At 49.2% G+C, this 27,940-nt stretch overlaps 8 protein-coding genes across 8 annotated transcripts; 5 read left to right on the plus strand and 3 right to left on the minus strand.

The window, feature by feature from the left end:
• Positions 1-32: 32 nt before the first annotated feature.
• On the minus strand, positions 33-6,701 carry FIESC28_02398 (uncharacterized protein; the record flags this gene model as incomplete). Its single annotated transcript, XM_031156547.1, has 2 exons — positions 33-570; positions 625-6,701. The coding sequence occupies 2 exons, from the start codon at positions 6,699-6,701 to the stop codon at positions 33-35; spliced, it is 6,615 nt and encodes a 2,204-aa protein (XP_031019421.1).
• A 618-nt stretch (positions 6,702-7,319) lies between these two features.
• On the plus strand, positions 7,320-8,870 carry FIESC28_02399 (uncharacterized protein; the record flags this gene model as incomplete). Its single annotated transcript, XM_031156548.1, has 1 exon — positions 7,320-8,870. One exon carries the CDS (start codon positions 7,320-7,322, stop codon positions 8,868-8,870), a length of 1,551 nt encoding a protein of 516 aa, XP_031019422.1.
• Positions 8,871-9,001: 131 nt separating this feature from the next.
• Positions 9,002-10,307, minus strand: FIESC28_02400 (uncharacterized protein; the record flags this gene model as incomplete). Its single annotated transcript, XM_031156549.1, has 4 exons — positions 9,002-9,166; positions 9,216-10,004; positions 10,059-10,137; positions 10,192-10,307. 4 exons carry the CDS (start codon positions 10,305-10,307, stop codon positions 9,002-9,004), a joined length of 1,149 nt encoding a protein of 382 aa, XP_031019423.1.
• A 1,054-nt stretch (positions 10,308-11,361) lies between these two features.
• FIESC28_02401 (uncharacterized protein) lies at positions 11,362-13,200 on the plus strand (the record flags this gene model as incomplete). The annotated part of the gene is made up of 9 exons (XM_031156550.1): positions 11,362-11,391; positions 11,490-11,523; positions 11,598-11,692; positions 11,753-11,774; positions 11,831-11,927; positions 11,981-11,992; positions 12,043-12,240; positions 12,289-13,128; positions 13,185-13,200. 9 exons carry the CDS (start codon positions 11,362-11,364, stop codon positions 13,198-13,200), a joined length of 1,344 nt encoding a protein of 447 aa, XP_031019424.1.
• Positions 13,201-13,791: 591 nt separating this feature from the next.
• On the minus strand, positions 13,792-14,562 carry FIESC28_02402 (uncharacterized protein; the record flags this gene model as incomplete). The annotated part of the gene is made up of 1 exon (XM_031156551.1): positions 13,792-14,562. The coding sequence occupies one exon, from the start codon at positions 14,560-14,562 to the stop codon at positions 13,792-13,794; it is 771 nt and encodes a 256-aa protein (XP_031019425.1).
• Positions 14,563-17,717: 3,155 nt separating this feature from the next.
• FIESC28_02403 (uncharacterized protein) lies at positions 17,718-18,224 on the plus strand (the record flags this gene model as incomplete). Its single annotated transcript, XM_031156552.1, has 1 exon — positions 17,718-18,224. One exon carries the CDS (start codon positions 17,718-17,720, stop codon positions 18,222-18,224), a length of 507 nt encoding a protein of 168 aa, XP_031019426.1.
• Positions 18,225-19,464: 1,240 nt separating this feature from the next.
• FIESC28_02404 (uncharacterized protein) lies at positions 19,465-21,123 on the plus strand (the record flags this gene model as incomplete). Its single annotated transcript, XM_031156553.1, has 2 exons — positions 19,465-19,902; positions 19,957-21,123. The coding sequence occupies 2 exons, from the start codon at positions 19,465-19,467 to the stop codon at positions 21,121-21,123; spliced, it is 1,605 nt and encodes a 534-aa protein (XP_031019427.1).
• Positions 21,124-24,239: 3,116 nt separating this feature from the next.
• Positions 24,240-27,861, plus strand: FIESC28_02405 (uncharacterized protein; the record flags this gene model as incomplete). The annotated part of the gene is made up of 4 exons (XM_031156554.1): positions 24,240-24,611; positions 24,677-25,373; positions 25,429-27,359; positions 27,415-27,861. 4 exons carry the CDS (start codon positions 24,240-24,242, stop codon positions 27,859-27,861), a joined length of 3,447 nt encoding a protein of 1,148 aa, XP_031019428.1.
• Between the last annotated feature and the right edge of the window lie 79 nt (positions 27,862-27,940).

The raw sequence follows: 27,940 nt of genomic DNA on the forward strand, positions 1-27,940 counted from the left end.
TCGCCGTGTTGGTTGGAGTAAGCTATGAGCTTCTACTCCTCGTCTTCGTCCGAATCCTCCTCCTCGTCCACATCCATACCTTCGGCCGCTGTGACCGAGAACTCCCGCTCTTGATCGACTCCAACATAGCTGTCGCTCATCAGGAAGAGCTTCAGATCATGCTCACCTGGTGATGGCACCGTGTACTCAAGACGGACATTTAGCTCCCGTCCAATTGTCACTCGTTTGATGGCCAAGAGGCTCTTGGTCTTCTCTTCACCAACAACCAACCACCAGTTCTCCATCTTCTTGGAGGGATAGAATGGTGCGTGTACGGTGGAGTCATAATCGCCGTCTTCCTCCTCCAGGTTGCGAGCAATCTTGATGTTCAGGTAGGCGGGTTCACCAGCCCTGATCTCGTCCTCTTCCAGAACCTCGTGCTCAAGCTCAAGATCGGGGTATTTGTCGTTTGTGAAGTTGGCTGCCTGTGCCAATTGGTTTTGGGATAGACCGAGTCGCTTAACGAGCTTGTTGTAATCAGTGTTCTCGTCCGGATTCATGGCTTCCATGAAATCAAAGATGTCCTTGATTCTGTGATGGTTGTTAGTTGAAGCTTCAATCTGTAAATCACAGCCCGCTACATACCCAAATTCGTTAGCCACCTTGACAACTTCCGGAGAGAAGTGAGGAATCTGTTTGAGAGGGCTATCCCGGTCCCACATTCCCTGGACGATCATTTGCGACATCTCCATGGCGCTCATGGCGTTCAGGTGTCCGTCTGAAGACAGAATGTCAACTATGGCGCTAAGGAGGCTCAGGACCTTGGTTAGTAGAATCTCCTGATCCTTCGCCAAGTCGATCGGCAGCTGCATGCGAGAGAAGTGAGCCTGAAGTAGAACGAAAGACTTGAAGTGTGGTGAGTCGTAGACTGCTTCGGACATCTTGACAGGAACCCGATCGTAAATGCGTCGCAACAGACCATCCTCGTGACGTCTGATCTGAATCGTCTCGAATTCAGTGGCTGAAGTAACAATCTCCATGATACCCTTGAGCTTGGTACGAGCGCCCAACGAAAGCAGGAAGGTCTGCATGGTAATGTAGGAAATGTTGTAGTAAGCAGCGATCATGGCGGCGTTCTGAGGAGCCACAGATCCGTCGTCCTCATCGAAGTCAATGATCTTAGACTCGCCAAGCTCGCGCAGAGTTGTCTCAACCAAGTCAGACATGTAGTTGCTCAGACCCTCGTGTGTTGTGCTGGTCAGACTGTAGTAGCTGGGGTTGGCGAGTAGTCTTCGGTAGAAGTAGGTAAAGGTAGTCCAGTTGATCGCGTCATCACCGGACTCGATCATCTTGGTGCTGATCTCCGTCACAAAAACGTCGTGCAAGTAGTTGTGGAGGTGAGACTCAACAGGCAGCGCCTCATTGAGGAACTTCTTGTAGTACTCGCGCTTCACTTGAGGCAGCATGAGGACACCACGGCCACGACCATCCTTCGATGGGCGGAGGGCCTTACCAAACATGTGAAGTACCTCACTAAGTGGGTAGTCAACATATCGGTGCTCTCGGCCCTCGAAATATTGTGTACCCATGACAATGACAAGATGTGCAGTGCTGTTGAGCTCCCAGCAAACGTCTCGAGACGCGACAAGGACCTGGATAGCACCATTATCATAAAGATGCTTAACAATGCGCTTGTCGCTCTGGCTAAGAGCTTCGTGGTAGTAGCCAACACCGTGAGAGAGTGCCTCGGCAAGGGCCTCCTCATTGATGCGATCAAGCAGAGGTTGCATCTGCTCCACCTCAGCATGAAGGAAACGGTCTTCGTCATCGTCAGCGAACGCCGCGGCCAAGAGATCTCGAGCAGTTGCACGGGTCTGTTTGCGGCTGGGTACAAAGATCATAGCGGGCTTGTCAGAAGACATTTGTGTAATAGCCAAATATGTGGGTTTGGCCATTGCAAGCATAAGGGAAGGGAAGTGAGGGTTGGCAAATGACTGAAGGTGAAGTTCGAGTGGCACTGGTCGGATATGAGGGCTGAAGTTGTAGATGTCATGCTTCTTCGCATCAATCCATTCACCAATATCTCGGGCGTTCGCCAGGGAGACGCTCAGGGCAATAATTCGCAGGGGCAGTTCAGTTTGAGTACGAATGTAGTGCATACGAGAGACAATAGTCTCGTACACATAGCCCTGGGCACCGCCGAGCAAGTGAACTTCATCAGCGATGAAAAGCTCCACTGTCTGAACGTTCTTGCGTCGCTTCCATTGCCTGGACAGTACATCCCACTGGGTGGGTGTCGCCATGATCAAGTCACCCTTCTCTAAGAGCTTGAGATCGGTCGCTGTCTCACCAGTAAGCTTGACAATTTCCTTGCCCCCGTTGAGGGAACCAAGCCTCTTCTGCCAGTCTTGAAGACGAGAGTCGACAAGTTCTTGGAAGGGAGCAATGTATACCGCTCGGCCAACATCACCCTTGGTCCAGTGCCTTAGAAGAGCAAACTCAGCACACACAGTCTTGCCACTGCCCGTGGGGGCGCCAATAAAGACGTTCTGGTCTGTCTTGTAGAGCGAGTTGAAAGTTTGTGTCTGAATCCTGTTGAATTGCTTCCACGAAGGGTAGAGATTGACGTATTCTTGCACCTTGAGAGCGGCAACGGGGAGGGGTTGAAGCTCGAGAAGCTCGGTATGGGGAGGGAACTTCTCAGGCAAGATCAGCTTATGGAAAGGAACAGGAAGTCTGGTCTCAGCATGCATCCATCGATCGGAAACAACCGAGACGAAATAATTAGGAGGCATTGGGTCAGTGATAGGAACTGTAAAGTCAACGATATGCTCGTTTTGCTCCGACTCAGCATATTCCTTGCGCAGCAAGAAGGTATCGTGATAGAGGATATCTTCACCATCACAGTCCTCGACCAAGATCCAGAAGCTTTCAGCAGCACCATGAATAGAATCATCCCATTCAAAGTTAGGGGTGATGCTGAGCTCAACACGCAACATAGATCTAGTCATGGGTTGGACCTGAGCTTGGACTTCGACTCGAGGGAACTTGGACACTAAACCGCAGACAGTTCGGCCAGCTCGGGGTAGACCAAGGAGCTCACCCATGCGTGGGGGATCCAGGTCAAAATAGCTGCTCCAAGACACGTCAATCTTCTCAGCCTTCTGGACAACATCTCTAGGGCAAGAGGGAAACTGGCGTAGAGGAGACATCGTAGGCCACATGCGCTTCTCTGCCATTTTGCAAAGATCCAATGCAGTCTTAGCAACAGATGCCCAGCCCTTCTTCAAGGCAATCTCAAAGATAGCACGCAGGATACGGCCAGCCGATTGTGTGACGTATACCATGTCAGCCATCAAGGCCAAGCCATCAAGCTTGAGGCGTGAGATGTATGCTTGCAAGAGCACATTAATCTTGGCGTGAGGCTCCTCGATACTCTCCTTGACAGGGATTGGCACTCTACCTAATAGCTTCGCCAACTCGAGTTTTTCGTCTTGTCGCACTGGAATGTACTTGAACTCAGCACTGAGAGCAAAGACGCGGAAGAGCTCGATAGTAGTAATGGAAGGCTGAATGAGGTTGTTGTAGGTCTCCATAGACCCGAAGGTGATATAGTAGTGAGAAGCGATGCGACCAAGCTCAGTGGATTGTAGCTTGCCTGTCTTCTCGTCATACTTGACTAGGTTCGACTTGCGCAGAACCATAGCTGCTGAATGAACGAGATCAACTCGTTTCTGCTCAAGAGCCTCATCATCCTCGTATTCTGCTCCAACCTGATAAAGACCAGGAGAGCGAAGCATTCTAACGAACAGATATGTATAGCCCAGCCATTCGACACCCTCGTCACGGGTCCTGACGTTACCAAGTACAACCTCAGCATTCAAATTATCCACCAGCTTGCTAACAAATTGACTTTCAATTGGAAGTTGTTGGTTCAGAAGTGATAGGTAATACTGCATTTCACTCTGAGTTGTGATGATGATACCTTCACCATACGTGTCATACTGGGGTCGACCGGCACGTCCAAGCATCTGAAGAACATCCTGGGGGCTTAGTTCGACCCAGCTACCCTTTTCAGGGGAGTAAACTTGGGTTCCCTTGATGATGACTGTATGGGCAGGCAAGTTCACACCCCAGGCCAGTGTAGCAGTACACACCAAAACTTGGATAGCACCACGGGCGAAGAGGTCCTCGACATCTGTCCTGTCAACTCTGCTCATACCAGCATGGTGAATACCGAAGCCGTAAGGTAGAATATCTTTCAAGTCCTGGTCGGTTGCCTGAGAAGATGCTTCTTCGAGGACCTCGCGGCTACCAGCGTCATGACGAAGGATTTGGTGAATTGTGTCTGATTCAACAGCCTTGTCTCGAATGTAACGGGCAGTCTTCGCAGTCTCCTTTCGTGAATGAACAAAGATAAGCATCTGGTTGCGGTTTGTGCCTACATGCTCAATAACCTTGTTGTAACAGACATCGTTCATAGTCTTCAACTGCTTGATGGCTTTTCGGTCAGTGACACCAATGAATTCCTGTCGCAGAGGGCAAGGTCTGTAAGAGCTGTCGAAATGGAAGAGGCCCTTGTCCGTGTCAACTCGCAAGAAGCTTGCGACATCTTTGTAGTTGGGGAGGGTAGCAGATAGACCAAGGATTCGAACTGGCTCGCCAGTCTGTTCAGTCTTGCGGATAGTTCGGCTGACAATGCTCTCCAGCACAGGACCACGGTCATCGTGCAGCAGATGGATTTCGTCAATGATGATAAGGCGTACAAGATTGGTGTAGGTCAGGTCATTAGATTTTCGGGTAATGACATCCCACTTTTCAGGCGTAGTGACGATAATCTGGGTCTCGGCGATTTGTTGCTTAGTGAGTTGGCGATCACCCGTCAACTCAGCAACCCTGATGCCGTACGGCTCAAGTCTGTTACCCAAGTTGCCGACCTGTTCCTGGACAAGAGCCTTCAGAGGAGCAATACAGACGATTTTGAAAGCATCAAGATCGATATCGCCAGTCTCAGGGTTACGGTGCTTTCCAATCTCTCGAAGAATCGTGAGCATACCAACATTGGTCTTTCCACTACCAGTGGGAGCACAAACAAGCATGTTTCCGTCGTCGTTGAATGCCGAAGGATAACACTTTGACTGGATCTTGTTCAGCGATTGGTTTTTGCTGAAGGGGTTTCGCGCCCACTCAGGCATATCAGTAATGGGCATCGTGACATCGCCGGGTTCGTTGCGTTTCTTGGGTGTTGGGATGTGGATTTCCTCGTAACCCTTGAAAGTCCTCTTTGTTGAGCCTTCTGGTAGGCGGACCTTGGGGTTTGTCATGAGATGGTTACCCTGGTCGAAAACCAGGTTATCAAGGTTAATGAGTTTTCGGGGCTGAAGTCCGCCAACGAGTTGACCTTCGGCGCGTTCAGTCTTGGGTGCTTCGGCTGTAAAAGAGGCCGGAACATCAATGTCCATCTTGATGTCCATCTTGCCCTTCTTGCCGTCGTTGACACTCTTGCCCTTGAGCTCGTCCAGGATCCATTGTAGTCCTTCTGAAATCATCTCTCGCTCCACGTTGGCGTGTTCCTCGGGGGTCTCGGTCCGTGCCAGTTTTGTGAGCCAGAAGACCTTTTCCCTGTTCTCGACCAGCTTTCGAACCAGCTCGTGGTGATTGTAGTCGAACAGGTCCATCAAGTCGTTCTCAACCTCACCAAGAGACTTCTCCTCACCATCCTCGCCAGGTTCACCCGATAGGATTTGAAGTGCAGCCTTTGTCTTGTCGGTCTGCTCGTGGGCATCTGGGTAGAGAGTTCCAATTTCACGCCTTAACCAGAAAGCATCGATATCCCGGGCCGGTATGCTGTGCTTCTCTTTTTCGTCCTGTTTTCCTCCTGAAGGCGCAGAGTCGAGAATCATTTCGTCACCGACATCGGCAACAGCATCATCTTCCTTGCCCTCAGCATTCTCATCCTTCTCTTCCTCATCCTCTTCCTCGTCGGATGACTCGTCACGGACCTCATTGACTAAGCCACCCTCCTCATCGTCCTCGTCTTCGTCGAAAGCAACTGCAACACCCTGGCGCTCATCTATTTCAGCATCGTCGCCGTCGGCGCCTCCCATAGCAACGTCGTCGTCGTCATCCTGGGCATCGTAATCGGTGATCTTCTTGCCGAGATTCACAAGCTCGTTGAACTGCTTAGGATTTAATGTCACGCCAAGAATATCGTCGACTTCTCGCTTCTTATCCAAGTCCTTCAAGTCATCGTCCTTCAAAAACTCCAAAACAGCATCTGCCGCACTGCGCACAACCTCGTGTGGTACGTCGCCAAGGTTGTTGGCTACTATAGTGATAATTAAGTCGAAAGTCGCCCGTGTCGCAGCGGTTCGCGGTCGGTATGTGATGCCTTCCACGAAAAGATCAGTGTTGCCGAGGACTCCTGTCGATTGAGGCGCTTCTGCCTTTCGTCGTTTTTGCTCCCGCGCTAGGATATCTTCGCCTTCTCTTAGACTACCTCGCTCGATGTCGGGCATGCCAGGCTGCTTCTTTGATTTCGGCGCGTCGTCGCGTGCGACTCGGGCACCCATATCTCGAATACTCAAGCGTCCAGCCAGCGACTCTGGGTCACCAGTAGTCTCATCGGTTCGTCTCGTGACGAAACGACGATCGGCCTGGAGAACCAGGTTCGACATTGCCGAGTACTTGTACTGCGACACATCGCGATTTGCGTCGGACATGGTGGCTAGATTAATTAGGTAGATATGAAGGTTGTTGTTGTTGGAGAACGTCGATGTTCTCGACAAAAACCCGGGGCGTTAGATTATTAAATGACCATGAGTTTGCCACCAACCGCGACTGTGGTGATTATATAGCGGTTGACTGGATGCTTGGGGGTTTGCAATTGATGCGCAGGCGTTGAAAGATTGTATGGAGTCGTCACTGAATTGGAGAGTTCAAGTCGCGATCGTAAATTTCAGATCGCAGCCTAGGAGTATATCGCACTAGCCCCAATACGGTTAAACGCATTTTGAGCTTCCTTCGCGTTTGTGGCGCAGTTGGGTGCTTAAATGATATGTGGCTGAAGCTTCAGGCTCTTGTTTCTATTCACAAGCAATTGTTGGAATTCATGAGAGACAATTCCAACAAGAGATCTCAGTTGATATTCATCGAATCTCGCATCTTCGCTATGAATGTTGTCTTAATCTGCGTCGTCAATCTGAAAGCCGACACTAGCCACAATTCGAATATCGTCTAAGCAGCCCATGTAGTTCGTTTATTTACTTACTCCTTTCCACTAAGACCGTAGCAACAGGCCGTGAATCAGTGAACACTTCACCGCCAAAATACGAATCAAAATGACGAATCCTTCACAGACGATTGAGACGTTTCAGAAAACCCTTGGTCCGTTTATCAAGCCACGAGAGCAAGTCAATTACATTCGACGAGTTTTGGCACTTCATTTAGGCTCGTGCTCTCACGATGGCCCAGTCAAGCAACCTGTGGCTCTGGCAGATGCAACTCACGACGTAACTCCTGATCCTAATTCAAAAGGGTTCTACAGAGAGTACATCGAAGCTTTGAAAGCCAATGTTGATGCACGTCGAAAGTATGAAGATGCTGCGCAATCAAATCTCGCTTCATCGTCTTCAACCCAAGACTCTTCGTCCAGCAACGAGCTACTAGAAGAGCGGTTAGCACTTCTAAAACTTCAGGCTAAGCAAAGCCGTCTTTCGGCTGTTCAGGGTCACCTTGACTCGCTCATGCAGAAGCCTGCTGCTGCACCTGAATACCTAGACCCCGAAGATGTTTTCCACGAAGCTGCGAGTCTACCCAAAGTCCCAAAGGAGGTAGTGAACAGTCTCGTTGCACAACAAAGCGTCAAAAAGACCGACTTGACGGAGCAAGTTGCGCAACTCGAAAAGACTGTCTTGAGAGCAAAGCTTCTTTTGAAGCGTGAGGAGCAACTACTTCGTGAAACCAGAGCCAATGCCCAGGGCCTACCTGATGTAGTGAGCAATGGCATCAGACTACATGCTCTGAATACAACACGAAATGAACTGATCACCTGGATCGAGACTGAGTTGAGCAAAGCATCAGGCGATGAGGAAGGGGGTGAGGAGAGTGTTTCCAAGAGCCATGCTCAAGCAACTGCGGACCAAGCCACGATAAACGAGCGACTCGGCACGATAAAGGAGAAATACGCCAAATACCTTTCAGGTAGACGATCTCTTCTGTCCTCTGTTGGCGAAAAGTTTGATTCGTCAGCAGTTCCGGTCCTGGCTCCATCCACAACCAAGCAACAAGCAGAGGAAACAGAAACTGCATCCAGCACCTACCTTCTAACACCATACATTGCAACTCTTCTTGCTCTGTCAAAGAAGCAGAGAGCAATTATCACACAGAAGGCACACGTGAACACAACTCTTGACAAGGAAATTAAAGATAACTGTCAATCACTTGAACATCTGGAAGAAGAAAGCCTGTTCCTCTCGTCTCATTCCTCTGCACCGGCATCTCGACGCAGATCTGTTTTAGGGGAGTTCCTCCCCTCTGGTGAAAGGTCAGGCCTGACTGGTAAGATTCAACATTGGGTTCTTGCTGCCGACTCGGCCAAAATCGCAACCCTTGAGAACGTGGCGGAGCAGGTTGAAGGCGGCCAGCTTGCGTTGGAAAATTCTATGCAGACATTGCAAGAGATCGATCATCTTCTGGGTCAGGTCGACGAGGAGGAAGAGGAAGAGGCTCAAGCCGATACGACGGAAGATGATGTCTGGTTGGAAGCAGGTCCCAAGTCTCCAAGTAAGACGAGGAAGCACACGGAAAAGGGCAACTCGGGGCAACCACAAGATGCCTGGTCTGGTTTGCATGGCAACCTTGGATTAATTGGCCAGGAGGACGCGGTATAGGACTACCATAAAACAATGTCAAGTACAATAAATGTCTGGCAGTATAGAACCAGTTTAAACGCCCATCCATATCTAACCACAACTCCATTCCTCATTGCTGAGATACAATCCTACATATGAGGTCGAAGAACTTATTTCTTCGCCATGATGGCTGATATCCTCACGGACAGATCGAGGACTGAAAGATGCTCATCAGCTCCGTCTACTAATCGTTTATCAACCTCTGAAAAGACCAGAACGATCTTGTTCTTCTGCACATCAGGAATTGTGCCATCGTATATCAAGGTTTGATAGAGCTGCAACATGTCAGTGAATATTCGGTTAAAGGGTATGTGTTCGACTTACCTGGCCCACAACTTGACCTGCACTCCAGCCATCTGCAACCAGCTTCTCGATAACATCAGAGATAGCCTGATACTGTGACCCCGAACTCTTTGGGCGTATTGCGCTGACAAGATCGTGTATGGTGCTTTCCGGGATGACACCGGCAATGTCTTCAACGATCTTGACTGTAACTGCCTGCTTGTCCACATCCATCGCTTCGTCACCCTCTCCGTCCTTGTCGGGGGCACTGGCGCCTACCAGTCGAGCAGCACTTTGTAGGTAGGTAATTGCTTTTCGAAGATCACCTTCGCTGCACTTAATGAGAGCCTCAACAGCGCCGTCTTCAAGCGACACGCCTTCCTTCTCTGCAATCTCTTCGAGTCGCTTCTTGGCATTGCTCTGGTCCAGACTCTTGAATCGGAATTTGCTGCATCGACTGGCAAGGGGATCGATAATTCGAGTGACATAGTTGCAGATCAAGCAAAAGCGGGTGATCTTGCTGTACGTTTCCATAGTTCGTCGTAGTGCACTCTGGGCATCTTGTGTCATGGAATCGGCCTCGTCGAGGATGATGATCTTGAACGGAGGGCAGGGGTATTTGTCTTTGTAGCCAGGGGCCGGGTTGGTCAATTGCATTCGCGCAAAGTTCTTGACCTTTTCTCGGACGATGGAAATGCCACGCTCATCGGAGGCGTTGAGCTCGAGAACTCTCGACTTGATCATTTCGGGACCGTAGAGCTCTTTTGCCAGCGCCAGGACGGTTGAAGTTTTTCCTGTACCAGGAGGGCCGTAGAATAGCATGTGAGGGAGCTACGATAATCAGTATTGATGGGTCGCGGTGGTTCGGGGGTAGGATAATCGCACGTTGGAGGACTGAAGGGTCCTTTGCAATACGTCGACGGTATGATCTTGAGCGGTAACATCGCTGAGGGTCTTTGGTCGGCTATAGGCAGAAAGTGAGTTTGCGTTCAATGTTCTGTTTTGAGCAAATACATACTATTTTTCGACCCAGGGTTGAGTCCGAGTATTGGTAGGCTTGTCCTGTTTCTGGTCGGCGTTGCCATTAGCGGCAGCCGCAGCTTTTCTGGCTTTAAGATCGAAAAAGCTAGCCATTTTAGCTCAATATACGCCTCGTGTTCCTGTGCGTATGTGGTCGGCTATGCAGGTGGTGATGGACGTTAACTTAACGTCGTTGTATGGTAGTCTCTAAATCGCCGAGATGCGTTGATGCGGAAGCTCGAGAAAATCAATTAACGCGTCAAGCTACGCGTAGCGCATCTCTAACGGCAACCGCTAGGTAGCAGCGACATGTGCCCCACCTTCCAAGCCAGCGGCTCCCGGGTAGGCTTCTATCAGAGGTATCAAGACATCAAGATATTGGATCTATGGAAACATCCATCACGGGTTAGATGGTAGGGAAGGTTTCGGTTGCCGATGTACAGTGATTCCACATGATATAATCACTTGATACTTGCTTGAACAATTGTGTGGTTTAATTTACAGTCATACTTTGCCTGAGGTCCTACTCATTCATTACCTTTGTGCAAGCGTCTCGTGGATATGCCATGTAGCATATGCACACGCAGGGACAATAAATCGGCGATGGAACTAACAGGATTTCGAATTTCAAAAGACTACGTATGGAAACCCTCAAAGACGTTTCGTTTACATAAAGGAGAAACACAAACATGGACTGAATCATCAGATGTTGCAAGCGTGAATAGCTGAACATCCACTCTCAATATCCAATAACTGGGTTGTATGTAGTATAAGGTTAAAAGTCAAAAGGTCACAAACTGTTTGTAAGAACAAAGATTGGACTATTTACTCAAATAAAGACCAAATGTTACTTTCATTCTACTGTCTATTGCATGTAATGCATATTATAAAAGCACTGCAAGCACCTATTGGAAAGGCCCGACCAACACTACTAACAGCGAGGCGGCAGTCACCCCACTTTCCTCATGCGCCCGATTTAAACAGTCTCAGTCTCACATCCCACTTTGACAGCTACAACACCCAACGTCAATCACCTTTCTCTATTGCCCAACAGAGATCTCACAAATTCAACACTGAACATTGATCGCGAATCGTCCATGTGCGTCGCGTTTCGCAGTCAACGTCAACACCTAAATCCCTATATCTGAACTGCCGTATACAAGACGCCATGGACCAGTCTATCATCCGCATCTCGAAGGTTTGCTGCCCCGCATCCGCTTGCACTTCATCCCATCCCTTGCTTGGTTCACGATTCGAGATCAATATCAATATCAAGACACTAACTTCTATGGCAAGGAACTTGGCGATATCCAGAAGAATTGCGATCTGTGTATGTTAATTCCAGCTGATAGTATGCACTACGCATCGTGAGGACAATTGACTGACCACTATCGATACATTCAGCAATTGCTGTGGCATGCCGTGATGTCGATGTTCGCAATGTGAAAGCCTTGGTTATGGGCCCCCACGAGACGCCCTACGAGTTCGGATTCTTCGAGGTTAGTTTAGAGCACTGCCCCTTGCTTCTATCTAAGAAACCGACTGACCCAATATGTCAGTTTGCGATCCGGTTCCACAAAGGTTAGGAATCCCGTTCCTATGGCGGACCTTAGTCTCATCTTTATTCTTTATGACAGATTATCCCTCCAAGTCGCCGGCTGTCGTCTGTGTCACCACAAATGGTGGACGCTGCCGCTTCAACCCCAATGTCTATAGTAATGGCAAAGTCTGCCTGTAAGTACCATGTCGCATTGATCAACACTGGCTTTACGTGCTAACTTCATCAGGTCAATCTTAGGGTAACTATGGTTCTATTATAAACTCGCATGGTTGAATTGACACTTATCAGCACGTGGCGTGGCGAGCGCGGGGAAGAGTGGTCGTCTGCGCAAGGACTGGAGTCGATCTTATTGTCCATCCAGAGTCTCCTTTCATCCAACCCCTACGAGAACGAACCCGGATTTGAGGATGCCAACGAGGAGTCTGACAAGAAAAACCAGAAAGACTATGTTCAGAAGGTTAGTGCTTTATCGAACTGGGCGAGTATGTAAGCCCCTGACATTGATCAGATCCGTCATGAAACGCTACGTATTAGTGTCATCCAACGCCTCGAGGGATATCTTGGACTCAGTTCTAGCGGATCTCAGCAACACAGTACTGTCGGGCCGGAATTGGAAGATGAAGATATCGATGAAGCCACAGTACCCTTCGAACCGTTCAAGGACCTCTGCAAACGCCGATTCTTATGGTACTTCGAGTCATATCTGGCAGCCGTCGAGAAGGGCAAGCAGGAAACCAAGCCCAACCTTCCGTTCGCGAGGATGCCATTCGAATCTCCTGGTAACAACTCTATGGATGGAAAATTCAATTATCCGGAGCTCGAACGTCGCCTACATGCTATCAAGGCCGCTATCGACGTTGAGCCCCTGAGATGGGCCGAGGAGGGCCTGGATGCCAAGAAACGCGAGACCACCGTCGCCGTGAACCTTCAGCACCAGTTTGAGCAGGTTGTCGAGGCGTTCAAAAGGAGCGATATGCCCCACGACGTGTTTCTCGACAACGAGAACCCATTTGTCTGGGTTGTAACCTATTTCGGACGACCCATGACCAACCTCGACGGAGGCTTATTCAGAATCAAGATGAACTTCAGCGTCCGTTTCCCAGAGGAACAACCTCGTGTCAAGTTCGAGACCAAGATCTTCCACCACCACATTGCTGCAGATGGGACGGCATGCTATACCCCGAACCCCACCAAGAGGGAAGACGTACGGTCGCACATTGAAGCTATCTTTTCTATTCTCGAAGATGACGAGCCCGCTTATGACCCTCGCAAGATCGTCAACCCAGAAGCCACCAAGATGTACTGGGGTGGTAGTGCTGACGACAAGAAGAAGTACAACAGACGTCTTCGCCGATCTGTGCAGCAGAGCATGGAGTAAGTTCACAGCCAATTTCTATAACCATGCAAGATTCGCTGACGTGATTTCGCAGGGACTTCCCGGAATGATTTATGTACCATGTCAAAGGCATCATCCAGAGATGTACTTAAAAACACAAGGAAGGCGTACCGGCAAACATTGAGGGGTATCATTGGGCTTTATCTGGCGTTACGGCATTGGGGTATCTGGCAAACAAATGTTATGAGGATTGCCATTTCATTCAAGTAGAGGCCACTTACTACGAGGCATCAAATCGATACAGTAGAAAAATGGACCATATCTTTGCAGCTACATAAGCGCAATTGACAGTAGTGATGATGTATCTTGCCAGTCACAGTAGGTGTGAATGTTCTTGAAAGATAAAGAGACCGGATCATGATTGCTAGTCGAAAATGCTATAAATCGGCAACAGAAATCACAGGACAGGCTACATAAAGAATCTTTCTAGACTTTATTCGAGGGGTCTTGAGAATGGCAAACTGAAACGCTGGGTTGTGTATTGCCTGTACGGTATACACCGAAAGGCACCGATCATCCCATCTATGAATAACGCCGGAACGCAAATGGTGTGAATCCATTGCCAAAAATATTCGCTCATATGATACTGATAAACTGCATGCAAAATCATTCTTTCGTAAACGTCGTTTTGCCGTCGTTGCTCATGACTTTCTGCTCTTGGGCTTCTTCTTTAGGCGATCCTGAGTCGGAGCATAAGGTGCTGCAACACCTTGGTATCTTTCCTGTTTTCCCTCGCCCTTGAACTCGTACATTCCGGTTGCGCCCACAGTTGCTGGCGTGCCCTGACTTGGACGGGCGACTTGCTCATTGTGCAGCTTGTCGAGGGATTCGCCTACGACAGCATACTGAGACCAGTTTATGGGTGGGCATCGAACCACGTTTTGTGGTTGAGGAATTTTCTGCCATGCTGGCGGTTCCGTAGCGATGCGCTGTTTGGAGGAACCTTCGCCGGGGTCTTTCTGCTGACTTTCTGAGCCTTGCCCGCTCATTTCTGTATCTTCATCGTCGCTATCACTGTCGTCATTGGTAGGCGCATTGATTTTGTTTGCGACAAGATCATTTATAAAGGCCTCGGGATTCTGCACTGCTTCCTCCTTTGCGCGGCTGAGGGCTTGGATATCGGCGGTGGCACGTTGTCGCTGTATTTGCAGAACGGAAATCGCCGACTTGAGGGCGATCACATCTGGGTTCGCATCAAAGTCTAGCGGTTGAGGCGCCGGCGGCGGTATGGCAGTCTGGTCGGGTTGTGAATGTGTAAAGCTTGGGCGAGGGGCGGCGCTAGAACTAGAAGGTTCGGGCGCGGGGGGTTGCGTAGGACGCAGCGGCGGAGTGAGAGGAGAAACAGGCGGTCGGCTTGGTGAAGGAGGATTGTCGCTGGGGAGGTTATCAGTGTTGATCGTGAGGGCGGGCATGATTGCGTTGCGCCGCAGGTGAGTGTCTTTGTTGACTCGGCAGGCGTCTGGTGATGGAGCTTGTTGCGCTGAGCTGAGCTGAGCTAGACTGAGCTGAATAGGCACCGATAAACGGGGAAGAGGTCTAAAGTCACGGTCTGGGTCGGGTGGTGGTGGCCGACGAGGGGCGGAGGAAATGGTCCAATAGAAGCTCGGACGCTGGATTTAAGACGGAAGATGAGAGAGAGTTTGGAATGTGAAATGGGAGATGGACATAAGAGAAAGGAGACTGAATACGGTAATTTTAGTGGCAGTTGGAGCATTTTTGGCGGGGTCGACTAGAGATGGACGACTAAAAAGTGACAGTGATTGAATGTAACCTCAGACAGACAGAAGACAGACACTGTGACTTGTCATTTGGCTATGATTTTATTGTTTGAAACAATTAATCAAGGTCAGTACGACAAGAGCCAAACTAAATGCTATTTTGAGATGAATCAACTGTTTTACGGAGACAACTGACTTATTATTATTGACTAGATCGTGAGGATTCAAGTCACTGCTGTAGAGGTAGGTACAGTAGGACGTCCTGTAGGCACTAACCTGTAAATGGATGGACCCTGGCCACTCATGCTTGCAGACTGGGATTGGATCTCATTGTCCCACTTCAAGACGTCGATCGGACACGATCTGGCGCCAGTTCCGATGCACAGACGCACGGGCCACCTTGTAATTCACTCCAATAACTTTACTTCTTCTCAGCTTCTCATCCGAACGAGCACAAATATGCTTTTTCTTTATGCAGGCGCATCTTGAAAGAGACACAATGCTGAACTACCAGTAACGCTTTTCATCCAATCAATCACTTCGGAGTCAACCCTGAAGGGATAAACGGGATGGATTACGGTCCAGACCTCTAGTACAACGTCTTCAATATTGGGCTGCTGTCTAGACTGCTGAGCACTTGAGAACTAAGACATCGCGGTTCGATAGTTTGAACGATTCAAACGTCTACCCGAGACAACGGAATGGCCTGGATGCCACAGACGTACCAAATCCTCGGAAATGGTATGATGGATACTCGAGTCTTAGACATGCTGTGATCAACTGGGCGGATACTGCAAAACACCAACTCGGGCCTTTCATGTCATAAATCCATTCTTTTGCATTAGTGAATTACTATTCGCCGAGGACTGGACTGTATCTCTGCACCGGGATACGGTATTTGTGTGTTTGCCATGGCAAAAACGTGCTCAGAGCGCAAAGTTTATGCTCTTCTGTAGGGACTTTGGTAAAGACGTTGGAAGTACCTAGTAGTCAGGGGAATTTAATAAAAAGTGGGAGATGGCGAACGCTGCTGGTAGAGTAATACGAAAATGCCTCTTGACTAACGACGTAGTGCTGCATTAGTTGTTGGTGTAGTAAACTCTGTTGAACAATTGATGCAAGACTTGCATAAAACTTTGTGTCTCCCACGAAAAGGTTGTCGAATTTCTTTAAACCATTGATAGGAAGTGATCGGCGTGGATTCCTCGATTGAGCATCTTTTGCTTTTTACTGTGTCACTTGAGAGATTTAGCCAGCCCACATAAAGACTGATGCCATTATTGCAGAAACCCCATGGACATGGCATTTCCCATCTCGTTAGTGATCGACCCAAAAAGGCGTTTGACACTTTTTGCTTTGTCGATAGACCGAATTCTCGGGTCTAAGAATCCATATTACCTTGACGCCAGTATTCTGAAAGACTTTCGGTTTCCAACGACGTGGCGCCCAACTTGGAGCTTGGATGCCGGCATTTGCGATTAGTTCAGTGCCACTTCAGAATTTTACTCCATTGAATCCATTGATACGCATCATCTGAGGTTCAACCTCGGCTGAGACAGGGACAAAGGTCAGCCACAGGGACACGCTGTTGCACTATCGAAGACAACTTGACCTCGGAAAGAAACTGTTCTCTGGGTTTCCCTTGTCTGATGAGGGCATGAACCAACCAGTGGCCCACATCTAACAATTCCAGGGTTTTGGTTTTTCATCTTTACGTGCTAATTCTTCAGCTGGAACTAAGCCAAGATCGGACTTGGCGGTACTATAACCTGGTTATTTATGTAAGGGTGTGACGCTGCGTTGCATTGCATTTGCATGATTTGCACGAATCCATGGTTTTGGAAGCGCTGGTGTAGAAGTGACGCTGGAGGCTTGACGAGGGAGGGTGCATAGCAATTAGGTAGCCTGGGTAAGGTATGGATACTAAAAAGGCAATGAATGGATAAAGAAGCAAAAGATCTCACATACCAATTGCAGTGCCTCGTGTTGTACTATTGGACACTCGACACTTGACCACTCCCCCCCGGGATGACTGTTGGTGCTGAACAGCCTTTTGGGTGACACTATTTGACAGTCACATCAATTGGATTGGATCACGGTTTGTGGGCAAACACGCCAGCTCTGGTCTGGCTCGTTCTTTCTTCAAACCCTCTTTCCCTCTCTGCCTTTTTATCAGTCTTCCCCTCTCTTCTCTATCTTCTCTATCTTCTCTCTGTTCATCTCAAACAACAGTTATATCCATCTGTTATTCTTCACTCGGCTCTACTCTTCTTTCCGCCTCTTATCTTTACCATTTGCGAAATCGCTAGCTTTCATAGCATTCCATCTACCCGTCGATCCTTTAGTTTCCGTCGGCAGTGCTTCCCATTTATGCGTTGCACGACTCGTGCACTTGCATCGACCATCATCATCCCGCTGCCGCCGTTGGAACAAACCGTTTGGGGCCACACAAATACCTTACCCCATTGACTTTGTTCCTGCATGGCATTGTACTTTTGTTTATTAAACATCAGCACTTGACTACCCTTTGTTCTTCTCTTTACAAGCCCGTTACGAAGGCGTCAAAGTCTTGCTTAAGAGGCGAATAACGATCACGAGTGAAGCTGTGGTGTGAAGGACTATGCCAAATTCAGAAACGTCCAATACTCTCTATCATTCATATATTCAAGACCTTTTGGAGAACCTCAGTTATCTCGCCATCTCTATTTCCTGTTAGATATATCATCATCTTTAAGAACCTTGCCGACTGCTATTCATCAGAGTACATCCGTTGTCAACCAATATCACACCATTTACTCACAAGAAAAATCGAAATCTAGGCCTACTTTGAGGCCAAAATCACTTTAACCATGTCGTCTACCACCGAATCAACCTCAGATACACCTGTCAGCCCAAGGTCATCAGCCTACATAAAACGCCAGTCGTATTATGAGTACGATCCATCCATCAGCGGTATTGAGACCTCCCGCACGTCCATGTCGTCAACGGATACACGAAAATCCAAAACAGGCAAACCCAGATGGTTCTCCCAAGTCAAAGACTGGCTGTCAGTAAGCGAACCATCAGCGCTGGCTATGAAGGAGCAGAAGAAGAACACCTTCAAAAAGCATGGCATCGACATGAAAGACCCAAGAGCAGCAGTGAAGCTGCATCTACCAATTGGGAAGATACCCGAGGACGCCATCACTTCAACTCGAGGCCCCAGTCCGGAAAAGGCACACGAGCGGGCGCGACAGCAGCGAGAAACCGCACAATCTTATTCGGGAGGCAGTCAAGCGTCTCATTCAGTATCGAGCGGTCTCAGTACAGCTCCTAGCGCTAAGGAGTTTAATCCAGTTACTCCTTGGGACTCTTGATCCCTGTCAGTCATTACGGGGATAATGTGTGTTGATGGATGAACTTAAGCAAGAGGGTGACTGGCCCTTTTGCATGATTTGTTTTATATGTTACTGCAAGCGAGCGCAGCCTGGAGTTGGTGAAAGGAAGTAAAGATACCCTACCTACTATACCTATTTATAATACTTGACGTTTGGAAGACAGACCTTTTTTAATAGTTTCGATTTTCCTTGTTGAATACAAGATCCTTTACACAATCTCTGACCGTGATGTTACTATGATCTGATACCTGGAATGCGAGTGACTGCCGTTAGATATGGGACATATTTGTGAGACTTTGATGGCAGGCGATTCACTGCTGATGAAACAGTAGCATCTTCTTTAAAACCGCGATGTGAATGCGGGTAAGAATGATAGCTGGGATGATTAATTAATATTCTAGCGCCGCAAGCGATAAGAATTAAAAAGGACAGAAAACAGACATGATGCGATCAACTCAAAGAGGTTCTTGATCCTGGTGGAATGTTCAAGTCGAACTGAAACTGAGATAATGATGATGCTTTGTGGCTGTCATTGGGGGGACACCAAGACCAAGGCTGGGCGGGATCTGGATGCCGAACAAGATCGGGCAAGGTCAGGCCAAGCCAAGAATGAGCAATCAAGATTCAATTGCTGTGTAAGTTCTTTGCAGGATAAGTAGGACTTCTTGGCTGTGGCATGTGATGCTCAAAAGGTAACCATCGATTACTCTCTAACCAAACGATATTCTTTTACTGCCTTGTTTTCTGATGGCCGGAATGGCCCATGATTAACTCCATACTCTGTGATATCCATAGGATCAAATGTTTTAACTCAAAAAGCCAAGCTTCAGCTCCAAGCTCCACGTCCCGGAAGCTTGTGTCCGCGCTAGCCCTCCCTTGTGAACCGCTAACGGAGGCGATTGGTGACCTGGCAAGCTGAAATGGCTGGCCTATGACGTATTCTACTTTTTAGTAGGTTCGCTTCATCATAGAAACAGCCGCCGTAGGAAGTATTAGTATTAGACAGCCTGTACAGCATAGCACCAACGCCTTAGAGCTTGGTTTATATAGAAACCTTGACAGTCTCAGAGCTAGACAATTGAAACCGAAGGTCCTTTTTTCTCCGTGAACGTTGTTTGTGCGACTTGCCATTTAATTCCTGACAACTGAGGTCCAAATCGCATCCTAGTTCTCTCTCATCCGCACTTACACAAAGCACGCTCGACATTGCACCTTCATCATGCCGCTTTTCTCATCCCCAAAGAGGGATCTGAGCCAGGAACGCGATGAGAGGCGACCGAACGGTTCAAATGGCGCCATCCATGACCCCGAGGAAGGTGACCAGGTCGCTCCAGATGAGCATACTCGACTGCTACCAAACCGCGTCAACTCAACCCAACCTGGTCTGCTTGCACCCGATGATCCTGCAGTATCTCCCTACAACCTCTGGAGCATTCGGGCATTGCGATATCTGACGATTGCTTTCACCTTGATGACCCTAGTCTTCTGGATCTTGCTTCTAGTGTCCACCTTTGTGACACCACCTGGCATCAATACTCGTGGCAGCCCTTGGTTTGCTTTCGGCTTTGCGACATGGACGCTCGTAAACCTCATCTTCACGCTTCTCTTCTTCGAGGTGCCATCCAAATCTGTCAGGATTCTGGCCATTTTCATGTCGGTAAGTGATAACACCATTATCACGACTAACTCTTCGTACTCACATTCTGGTTAGGGCGTTATTCTCCTCGACATGATTCTTCTTTTGTCTGTGCAGAAGACTCGCTATGAAGAAGGCTGGATCGGTGCCATCAGCGTCATCTGGGCTCTACTCACCAGTCTCTGGACGCTTTTGGTTGACCGCATGGTGAAATGGGGCAAGGCCGAAGAGGAACAGCGCTTAACCGGTCGAGCCGAGACCAGAAGGACCCTCTTCGAATGGTCCGAGGTCATGATCTCAACTGTCGCCTATGCCGTCATGTCAGTTGCTGTGTTCCTCATTACTCTAACCATCATCCTTCGAGCTCTCGATGCAGGTGTGCCGCCTCCAGGAAAGCTGCACTGGGTAGACAATGAGAAATATCGCATCCATGTCTACTGCCACGGTAACAAGACTGACTCCAAGGGTAACGAGTTACCCACGGTTTTGTTCGAGGCTGGCGAGCGAACCGTCGAACACGAGTTCTGGAACTTTGCCGACAACGCTGTCAAAAATGGATCCATCTCACGATATTGCTTTGCTGACCGGCCTGGATACGGCTGGTCGGACAATGCGCCCTCCCCTTCGTCGGCAGGTTTCGTTGTTGATACCCTTAGCGAGGCTCTTGCCGGTGCTGGCGAGCATGGACCGTGGATTCTTGCGAGTGCCGGAATTGGTTCAATTTACTCAAGGGTCTTCTCAGCACGACATGGAGACCACATCAAAGGCCTACTCCTTGTCGACCCTCTACATGAGGATCTACTCGATGATGTAGCATCGCCCAGCCGAGGATTTATTCTCTGGCTCTGGGGTGTTATCTCTCCGCTCGGACTGGACCGAATCCCTGGTGCTATCTTCCGCGGACGAACGAGCCGAGACCGAGTATACGGGCGATCAGCACAGCAGAACGGCAAGTTCATCTTTGCCAAGTTGCAGGAGAGTCTGGTGGCCGGCTCTTTCACTCGACGAGATGCGCAAACCAGCCGTCAGATTCAGGACAAGGACACGCCGCTTGTTGTCATCAGCTCTGGCAAGCACATCAAGAGCAGCCACACATGGGAGAAGAAGCAGCGAGATCTGACCAAGCTGACGGAGAACCTGAAGAGCTGGGACATTGTCGACGGGGCTCCTCACGAGGTCTGGAGTACTGTCGAAGGCCGAAAGAAGATTGAAAAGAGACTCAAAGATCTTGTGCACGCTTGAAGGGATTCGAAATAACGGTTTCAATCAATATCGTAGTCAGACTCGAACCCAGGCACAGGCCTTTGGCCTATCAACATCCGCGGCCCTTGAACGAGAACGAGATGCAAAGCAAGGGTTCTGTTGATATCGATGCTTGCATGTAAGACGGAAAGATGTGGAGAAATCTGTTGGCTTTCTGCATGGAGCAGGCCTGGTCGGTCCTGCCCACTGTTCTGCGTTGTGCGCATAAGCATCAGCAATGCACCTCCTGGCTCTTTCTGATATACAGCACAGCACAGCACGTCTACACTTGAGCGACAAGAATGGATGTTTTATGCTATTTGGTTTCCTATTCTGTTATTTTCGCAATACCTTCAGCATACGTGTAATAGTAATTCTTTTCAGTTATTACCACCGTACAATCGAAATATGATGTCGTCTATGTTACATTGACTTTAAACTCGCTTGATATTTACCTAAATTGAATTGTCTAGGCGGTGGCATATAACGAATCTCACTTACCTATAGTACCCGGAATGTACTGTCCCATACACCACTTGTGATGCTTTATACAACGCATCTCCTTGTCTGCTTGTACAAGTGTCTAGTGTATGCTTCGCGTTGGCATTCTTGGGTGTGGCCCCCCTACCTAACCCCTCCACACTCGCAGGGCACACGTGATGGGATCTTCATGAAGCAATTTTAGACAGGGCAAGGTTATTTGCGGTAGCGCTGCATACATTCACAAAGATCGTGATGTCAAAAGAGTAGATCTGACTGTATTGCTCCTAACCTCCTGCAGAGAAACAAATAATTCTCTCTTTCTTTCTCCCTTTCCTTCTCTCCATCCTGGTTTAAGCATTTGTTAGTCCGTTTTGACCAGCATCGTGATGCATGTTCCCAAGCTTAAAGGGGGAATCCGGGGATTGGAATGACCTCATAAACTCACCATACCTGTACCTTGTCATGACTGAGCAGTGAGAAACAAGCTAGTAAATGCAAGCAGGTGGGTGTCAAAAGAAATGTCCTCCAAGGCTTAGGCTACAGAAATAAAGTAGCCTAGATGCTAGCATAAAGTGATCGAATTATTTCGTCTCTTATTCCCTTGAGGGCCAATTCTTATGACACCCTGAGGGCAAGGTAGCACTGTAACTGTAAGCCGTGCTTTTGTCTAGCGACAGCTTTGACCGTGGCTGACAGGGTGCTATCTAGTAGTTGCCAGTTAGAGGCTCAGGCTGACTTCAGGCGGAGACGCTCCCAGCAACGCCTGGACAAGGACGTGGGTTCAAGTTTGATATTTCGGAGACAAAGATCGTGTTATCGTGGTACGTGATTAAACCATAGTAGACAGGTACGGATACAGTCTGTAATGCAATTTCTGTCCCCATATCCACAGGCCGTTGCTTGAGTGACATCCTTGGTGATGGACCCTAATAATTGCTGACATTATGAAATTATCGTCTCGCCCGCCCCTCCTTTTGCGCATGAAACATCCATGGATGGGGTCCAATGGGACAGAGGAAGAGACCGTAGGACTCGATAGCAAGCAGGATCATTATGTTTGCCCAAAACAGTCATGTACAGGCTATGAATATCTGACATTGGATCCTCCGTGGATGGGATCGTACTAACTTAACTCATAGAAGGCTGTGCTGATGCATCCCATCGCATCTATGATTTACACCTGCACCTGAAGGAAACGACTCCTGCTCGAAACACTGGATTCACCGTTTGTTTTTATTTTAGAATCCAATGGATCGCTGCTAAATCAGTGATCCTCATGAGGTAGTCTCTCTGATGGATCCCCTTGGCCTGGGCTGGAAATTGCAAGCAATGGAAGTAAAGGAAGGAAATTATTCTATACGTACCTCGAGGTATTCAAACGCCCCTAATACAACAGGGCCCACTCTTCTCTGCATCCCCCATCTGAGCCCACCAGAACCTCACATCTCGTTCGTTGAAAGGAAGTGTGTACGACAGCGGTACCTTGTATTGGTTTGGAGCACTGTCTATTGTCATTGAGTCGACTCAACTCGACTCTGCCGAGTACAGTACATGTTGGTTTGCCCAGTTCTTTGACCAAACAAGTACACAGTATTTTATCACTGCTGCTGCTATCCGGTCGCCCAGGTACTAGTGCTCGACTTGTCCCTCCTGAGACCATTTTTAGTTAGCACTAATCCCTTATTTGTAGCTGATCTGGCGCAGAATCTCGGGCTCCTTCAGTGCACTCGGGTCCCATAGAAACCCCCCGCCAAGGTACAAACTACCTGGACCTCCACTGATGCTGATACCCGACGTTTGCCCCTAGCAGTCAATGTACGAGACACACATTGCTAATCCCCTATTGCGAAGGAGGTATCTCAGACCGGGAGTCTTTTACTCCTTCCATCTAAAGTACGGGGCCCTGGGCTCAACTGGGTTCCTCTCCACCACTACCACTGCCAGTTCTAGTCCCGGTTTCCACCCAACTTGGACTCAGCTCCCCTACCACCAGGCGCCTCCTGCTGCTACCAACCTACCAACCTACCACTCCATACCTACTACCTTTACTTTACCATTCATACTTTAACTCTCTCACGACAAGCTTCGACTTTACTCCCACGCTCCTTCATCCCACGCCGCCGCAGACGCGCTGCGCCGCGCCTCGTCTCTATCGTATTTTCCCATTGTCTCTGATTTTCTTCTTCTTCGCCTAGGTCTTGCTGTTTACAGTACATGCTCTGGCTTGACGTAGCGTACTAAGTCTAGTTGTCTTGTGCCGCATCGCTTCTTCACTGCCACCGACTTGCTCTCCTCGCCGCCTCTTACTATCCTCGCAGCCTCTTACTATCCCAGTCCGAGCTGGGCTTATTGCTGGGCTGTCACGCGAACGCCAAAAAAAAAAAACTCGACCTTATTTCTTCCCGACTGTTACCATTTCTTGCCGTCTGTCGAACAAACCGCCTGTTCTCGCCAATTGAACCTCGACTCGTTGCCCTTTGCCGCCATTGTCGACTCTCAGCCGGTGCTGATGCCGACCGCTGCACACATCCGTCGATCTTTGCTGGAACTTTGGTACCGATAGACAATTCGCCTTTGGTTGATTCGGAGCGAGGAGAGGGAATTGTGTATATCGTCTTGGACTTCTTCTCACCATGTCGTCGAGCTACGACGAAACCATGCTCGGCGAACATAGCCATGGCGACCAATCTCACCAATATCATGCTCAGGACATGCCCCCTCATGCTGATTCAAACTGGCAACAGAATGGCAACTTCAGAACCCGGACCCCTGACAGCAACTATCGACCGCGGCCGCCCATTTCGGCTCCAGGCACACCCAACCCGCCAGGATGGGCTGAGGACCAACCGCCCCGCAAAAGCGTTGAGCGGAACAGATCGCGAGGTCGGAATGGGAGGTCTGTCAGTGGCCAGACGAGGACATGCCAGGCGTGCGGTGAACCCTTGACGGGCCAGTTCGTTCGGGCTCTTGATGGAACATTCCATCTTGACTGTTTTAAGTGCCAGGTGCGAATCCCAGGTCGACTCAGTCATAGCTTGGTGGTAGTAGATGCTAATTGCTCAACTTGTAGGATTGCGGTGAAATTGTAGCTTCAAAATTCTTCCCAGCCGAGGACGAGAACGGCCAAGGACAATATCCCCTTTGCGAAACTGACTACTTTCGCCGACTTGGCCTCCTTTGCTACCAGTGCGGGGGAGCGCTTCGTGGCTCCTACATCACCGCCCTAGACCGCAAGTACCATGTCGATCATTTTACATGCTCACTGTGTTCAACGATATTCGGCGCCCAGGATAGTTACTACGAACATGATGGAAACGTTTACTGCCATTATCACTATTCGACACAATTCGCCCAGCGATGCAATGGGTGCCAGACTGCCATTCTAAAACAGTTCGTTGAGATTTTCAGAAATGGACAAAATCAACATTGGCATCCCGAATGTTATATGATTCACAAATTCTGGAATGTGCGGTTGGCACAACCTGCAGACTCGATACCTGCGCTTGAAAGTACGGACGATGCTGCGGGTAGAGACCTTATCCGTGAAGAGGAAGAGCGTATGGAAGAGAAGGTCTTCCGTATATGGAGCGTTCTATCGACATTTGAAGAATCGTCCGCAGCATGTATCTCTGACATGCTGCTCCATGTCAGCAACGGCTCATATGTGGAGGGTGTTTTTGTTGCTAAACGCTTCATCTGGCACGTTGAGATCTTGTTCCAATCTGCAGATAGACTCGATGCAACGATGGTGAGCTCAAACCAGAAAGGTAAAGACACTCTGACTTTGAAATCTTATTGCACGGATTCTAACGTTTTGCTCAGGCATGTCTTACGGGCGAGAAGCCAAACTACTATGCAAGAAGATTGTCTCTTTCTTTTCTCTTCTTTCGAAAACGCAGGACAGCGCTACCCACAAACTCGGAGTCACACAGGAGCTTCTGTCACTTGTCACTGGCCTCGCTCATTATCTCAAGCTCCTCATCCGAATTTGTCTTCAAGGTGCATTGCGGCTTGAGCGTGAAGCGAATTCCTCCACTGGTTTGTACCAGTTTCTTGACGATTTGAGTGATCTTGACGCAGTTAAGAACGATGATGGCCAGTTGTCAGTGACTGCAAGCGGCGGAAAGCTCTCTGCCAATGACTCGGACCACTGCGCCCTGTGCCACAGATCCGTCGAAGACGAGTGTGCTAAGAACGGCGATATGAGGTGGCATCTCAACTGTGTTAGATGCACGAGGTGTTCGCGTGATATAGGTCGCTCGTTGGTAGAAGCTCGCTTCAACACCCTTGATCGCAAGATTTACTGCACGAACTGCGCTGGGGCCAATACACAACCGCTTGACCATGTTTCAAAACTACAGCAATACGTCTTCCTGCTCCGCGTTGCACTGGCACGGTTGTTGGATATTCTAAAGGCCAATGGCACTCTTCCACGATCCAATGACGACTCCGATAATAACGGTTTCGGTGCTGCTGACGGACCAGGAGGGGATCCCAGACCTCGGGGAGGGGACCAGTCACGCGGGCCTGGCGGCAGCAAACGAGAGTCGTCTTATGAGAACACTCTGAATGATGTGCGCAGACTCCGAAGTACGCGACTAGACCGGCATTTGTCTTCTAGTGTTCGACAGGCCCGAAGCTCTCGTGTGATGGATACGGATGGTCGGGGACCACGCCCAGGCTCAGCTGGTGATGCTGGCCCTGCTGGCCAGAACTCTACCGATCTCATGTTTGGACAGAACGACGGCATCACACTGGATGATATTCCAAGAATCGTGGCTGTAGAGCAGTCTAGGGAACAGCAGCAAAGGTTGCCGCAGCCGTTTCAAGACCGCTCCCTAGATGCTCCATCCGCCCAGGGTCATCAGCGAACGCAATCTGCTGATCGAGAGCGGTCCGATCTGATGCCCCGACAAATTGGGCGAAAATTCTTTTCTGAGCTCTCAGGTCTCGAGTACTTCAACGTCCGTCATCTTGCCGTACTTACCATGCAGCCCATGATTGAACAAGAATTCTCTCTGGATGAACTGCTCAGCTTTATCGAGTCGCGCAAACAAGCAACCTTCTGGAAAAATATTGGAAAGGCCTTCAAGAACGATAAGAACAAGAGCGTCAAGAAGAAGGGCGTGTTTGGTGTACCCCTGGAGATCATCATTGAAAGAGATGGCGCGGACTCAACAGATGGCGTTGGACCGGGCACCCTTCGAATCCCAGCAGTAGTTGATGATATTGTCTCATCCATGCGCAAGATGGATCTCTCTGTTGAGGGTGTGTTCCGAAAGAACGGCAATATCAAGAAGCTGCAAGGCTTAGTGGACACCATCAACACAGAGGGCTGCGACGTGGTCAGCTTTATGGAGCAACCAGTTGTTCAGCTTGCCGCTCTTCTGAAGCGTTACCTGCGAGATCTGCCAGATCCCCTGATGACCCACAAGCTGTATAGGCTGTGGATCAGCGCGGCCAAGATTTCAGATCATGAGAAGAGAAAGCAATGTCTTCATTTGACCTGCTGTCTTCTACCCAAGAGCCACAGAGACTGTCTTGAAATTCTCTTTAGTTTCCTCAAGTGGGCCGGGACGTTCCATCAGTTGGACGAGGACCTTGGATCCAAAATGGACACAAGGAACCTTGCCACTGTCATTGCACCCAATATTCTAACAAACCCTACTAAAGCGATGGCCATGGACAGCGAAGCCATGTATGTCATTGACGCTGTGGAGATGATGATCGTGAACATCGAAGAAATGTGTCAGGTACGAAGTGATATTATTTATGATCAAGTTAGCATAGTCGACTAACTCTTTACAGGTTCCTGACGAGATTCTCGGTCTCATGAACGACCCCTACATCTTCACCAACAGCGGAGACCTTACCACGAAGGACATTCTGAAGCGTTTCCAGGATAGACGGGGACAGATTTCCATTTCTGATGTGAATGAAGTTTACAACCGTCAGGACAATTCCACCCGACCACCAGCTCGGCGAGTAGAAACTGACCCAGCGGTATGGCAGGGCGAGGCCACCGTTCGCACGGTACAAGATCCCTCGATGCCTTTTCCCCCTAATAATGGGAACGGAACTCCGCCGGCGCGGTTCAGAGGTCGAAACGATCTAAATCCATCACCCTATGGGCACAACCAGTTCAATCAGTCGGATAGCCAGCTTGATAGCGCCGAGCATAGCAGAAGGCGTGAATGGCGCAATTCTGGCCTAGGACGACAGGGCAGCGGACTCGGCGTGTCCGGCAACTCATGATAATTTTGTTTCTCCAGAGATGTTCTTGATCACAACTGGGCTAGGCAATGCCTGGTCTCAGACTTCATTTCGGTTTACA

Source organism: Fusarium coffeatum (assembly GCF_003316985.1).
Source record: "Fusarium coffeatum strain FIESC_28 chromosome Unknown BRIP53273_contig_52, whole genome shotgun sequence".
NCBI lineage: Eukaryota > Fungi > Ascomycota > Sordariomycetes > Hypocreales > Nectriaceae > Fusarium > Fusarium coffeatum.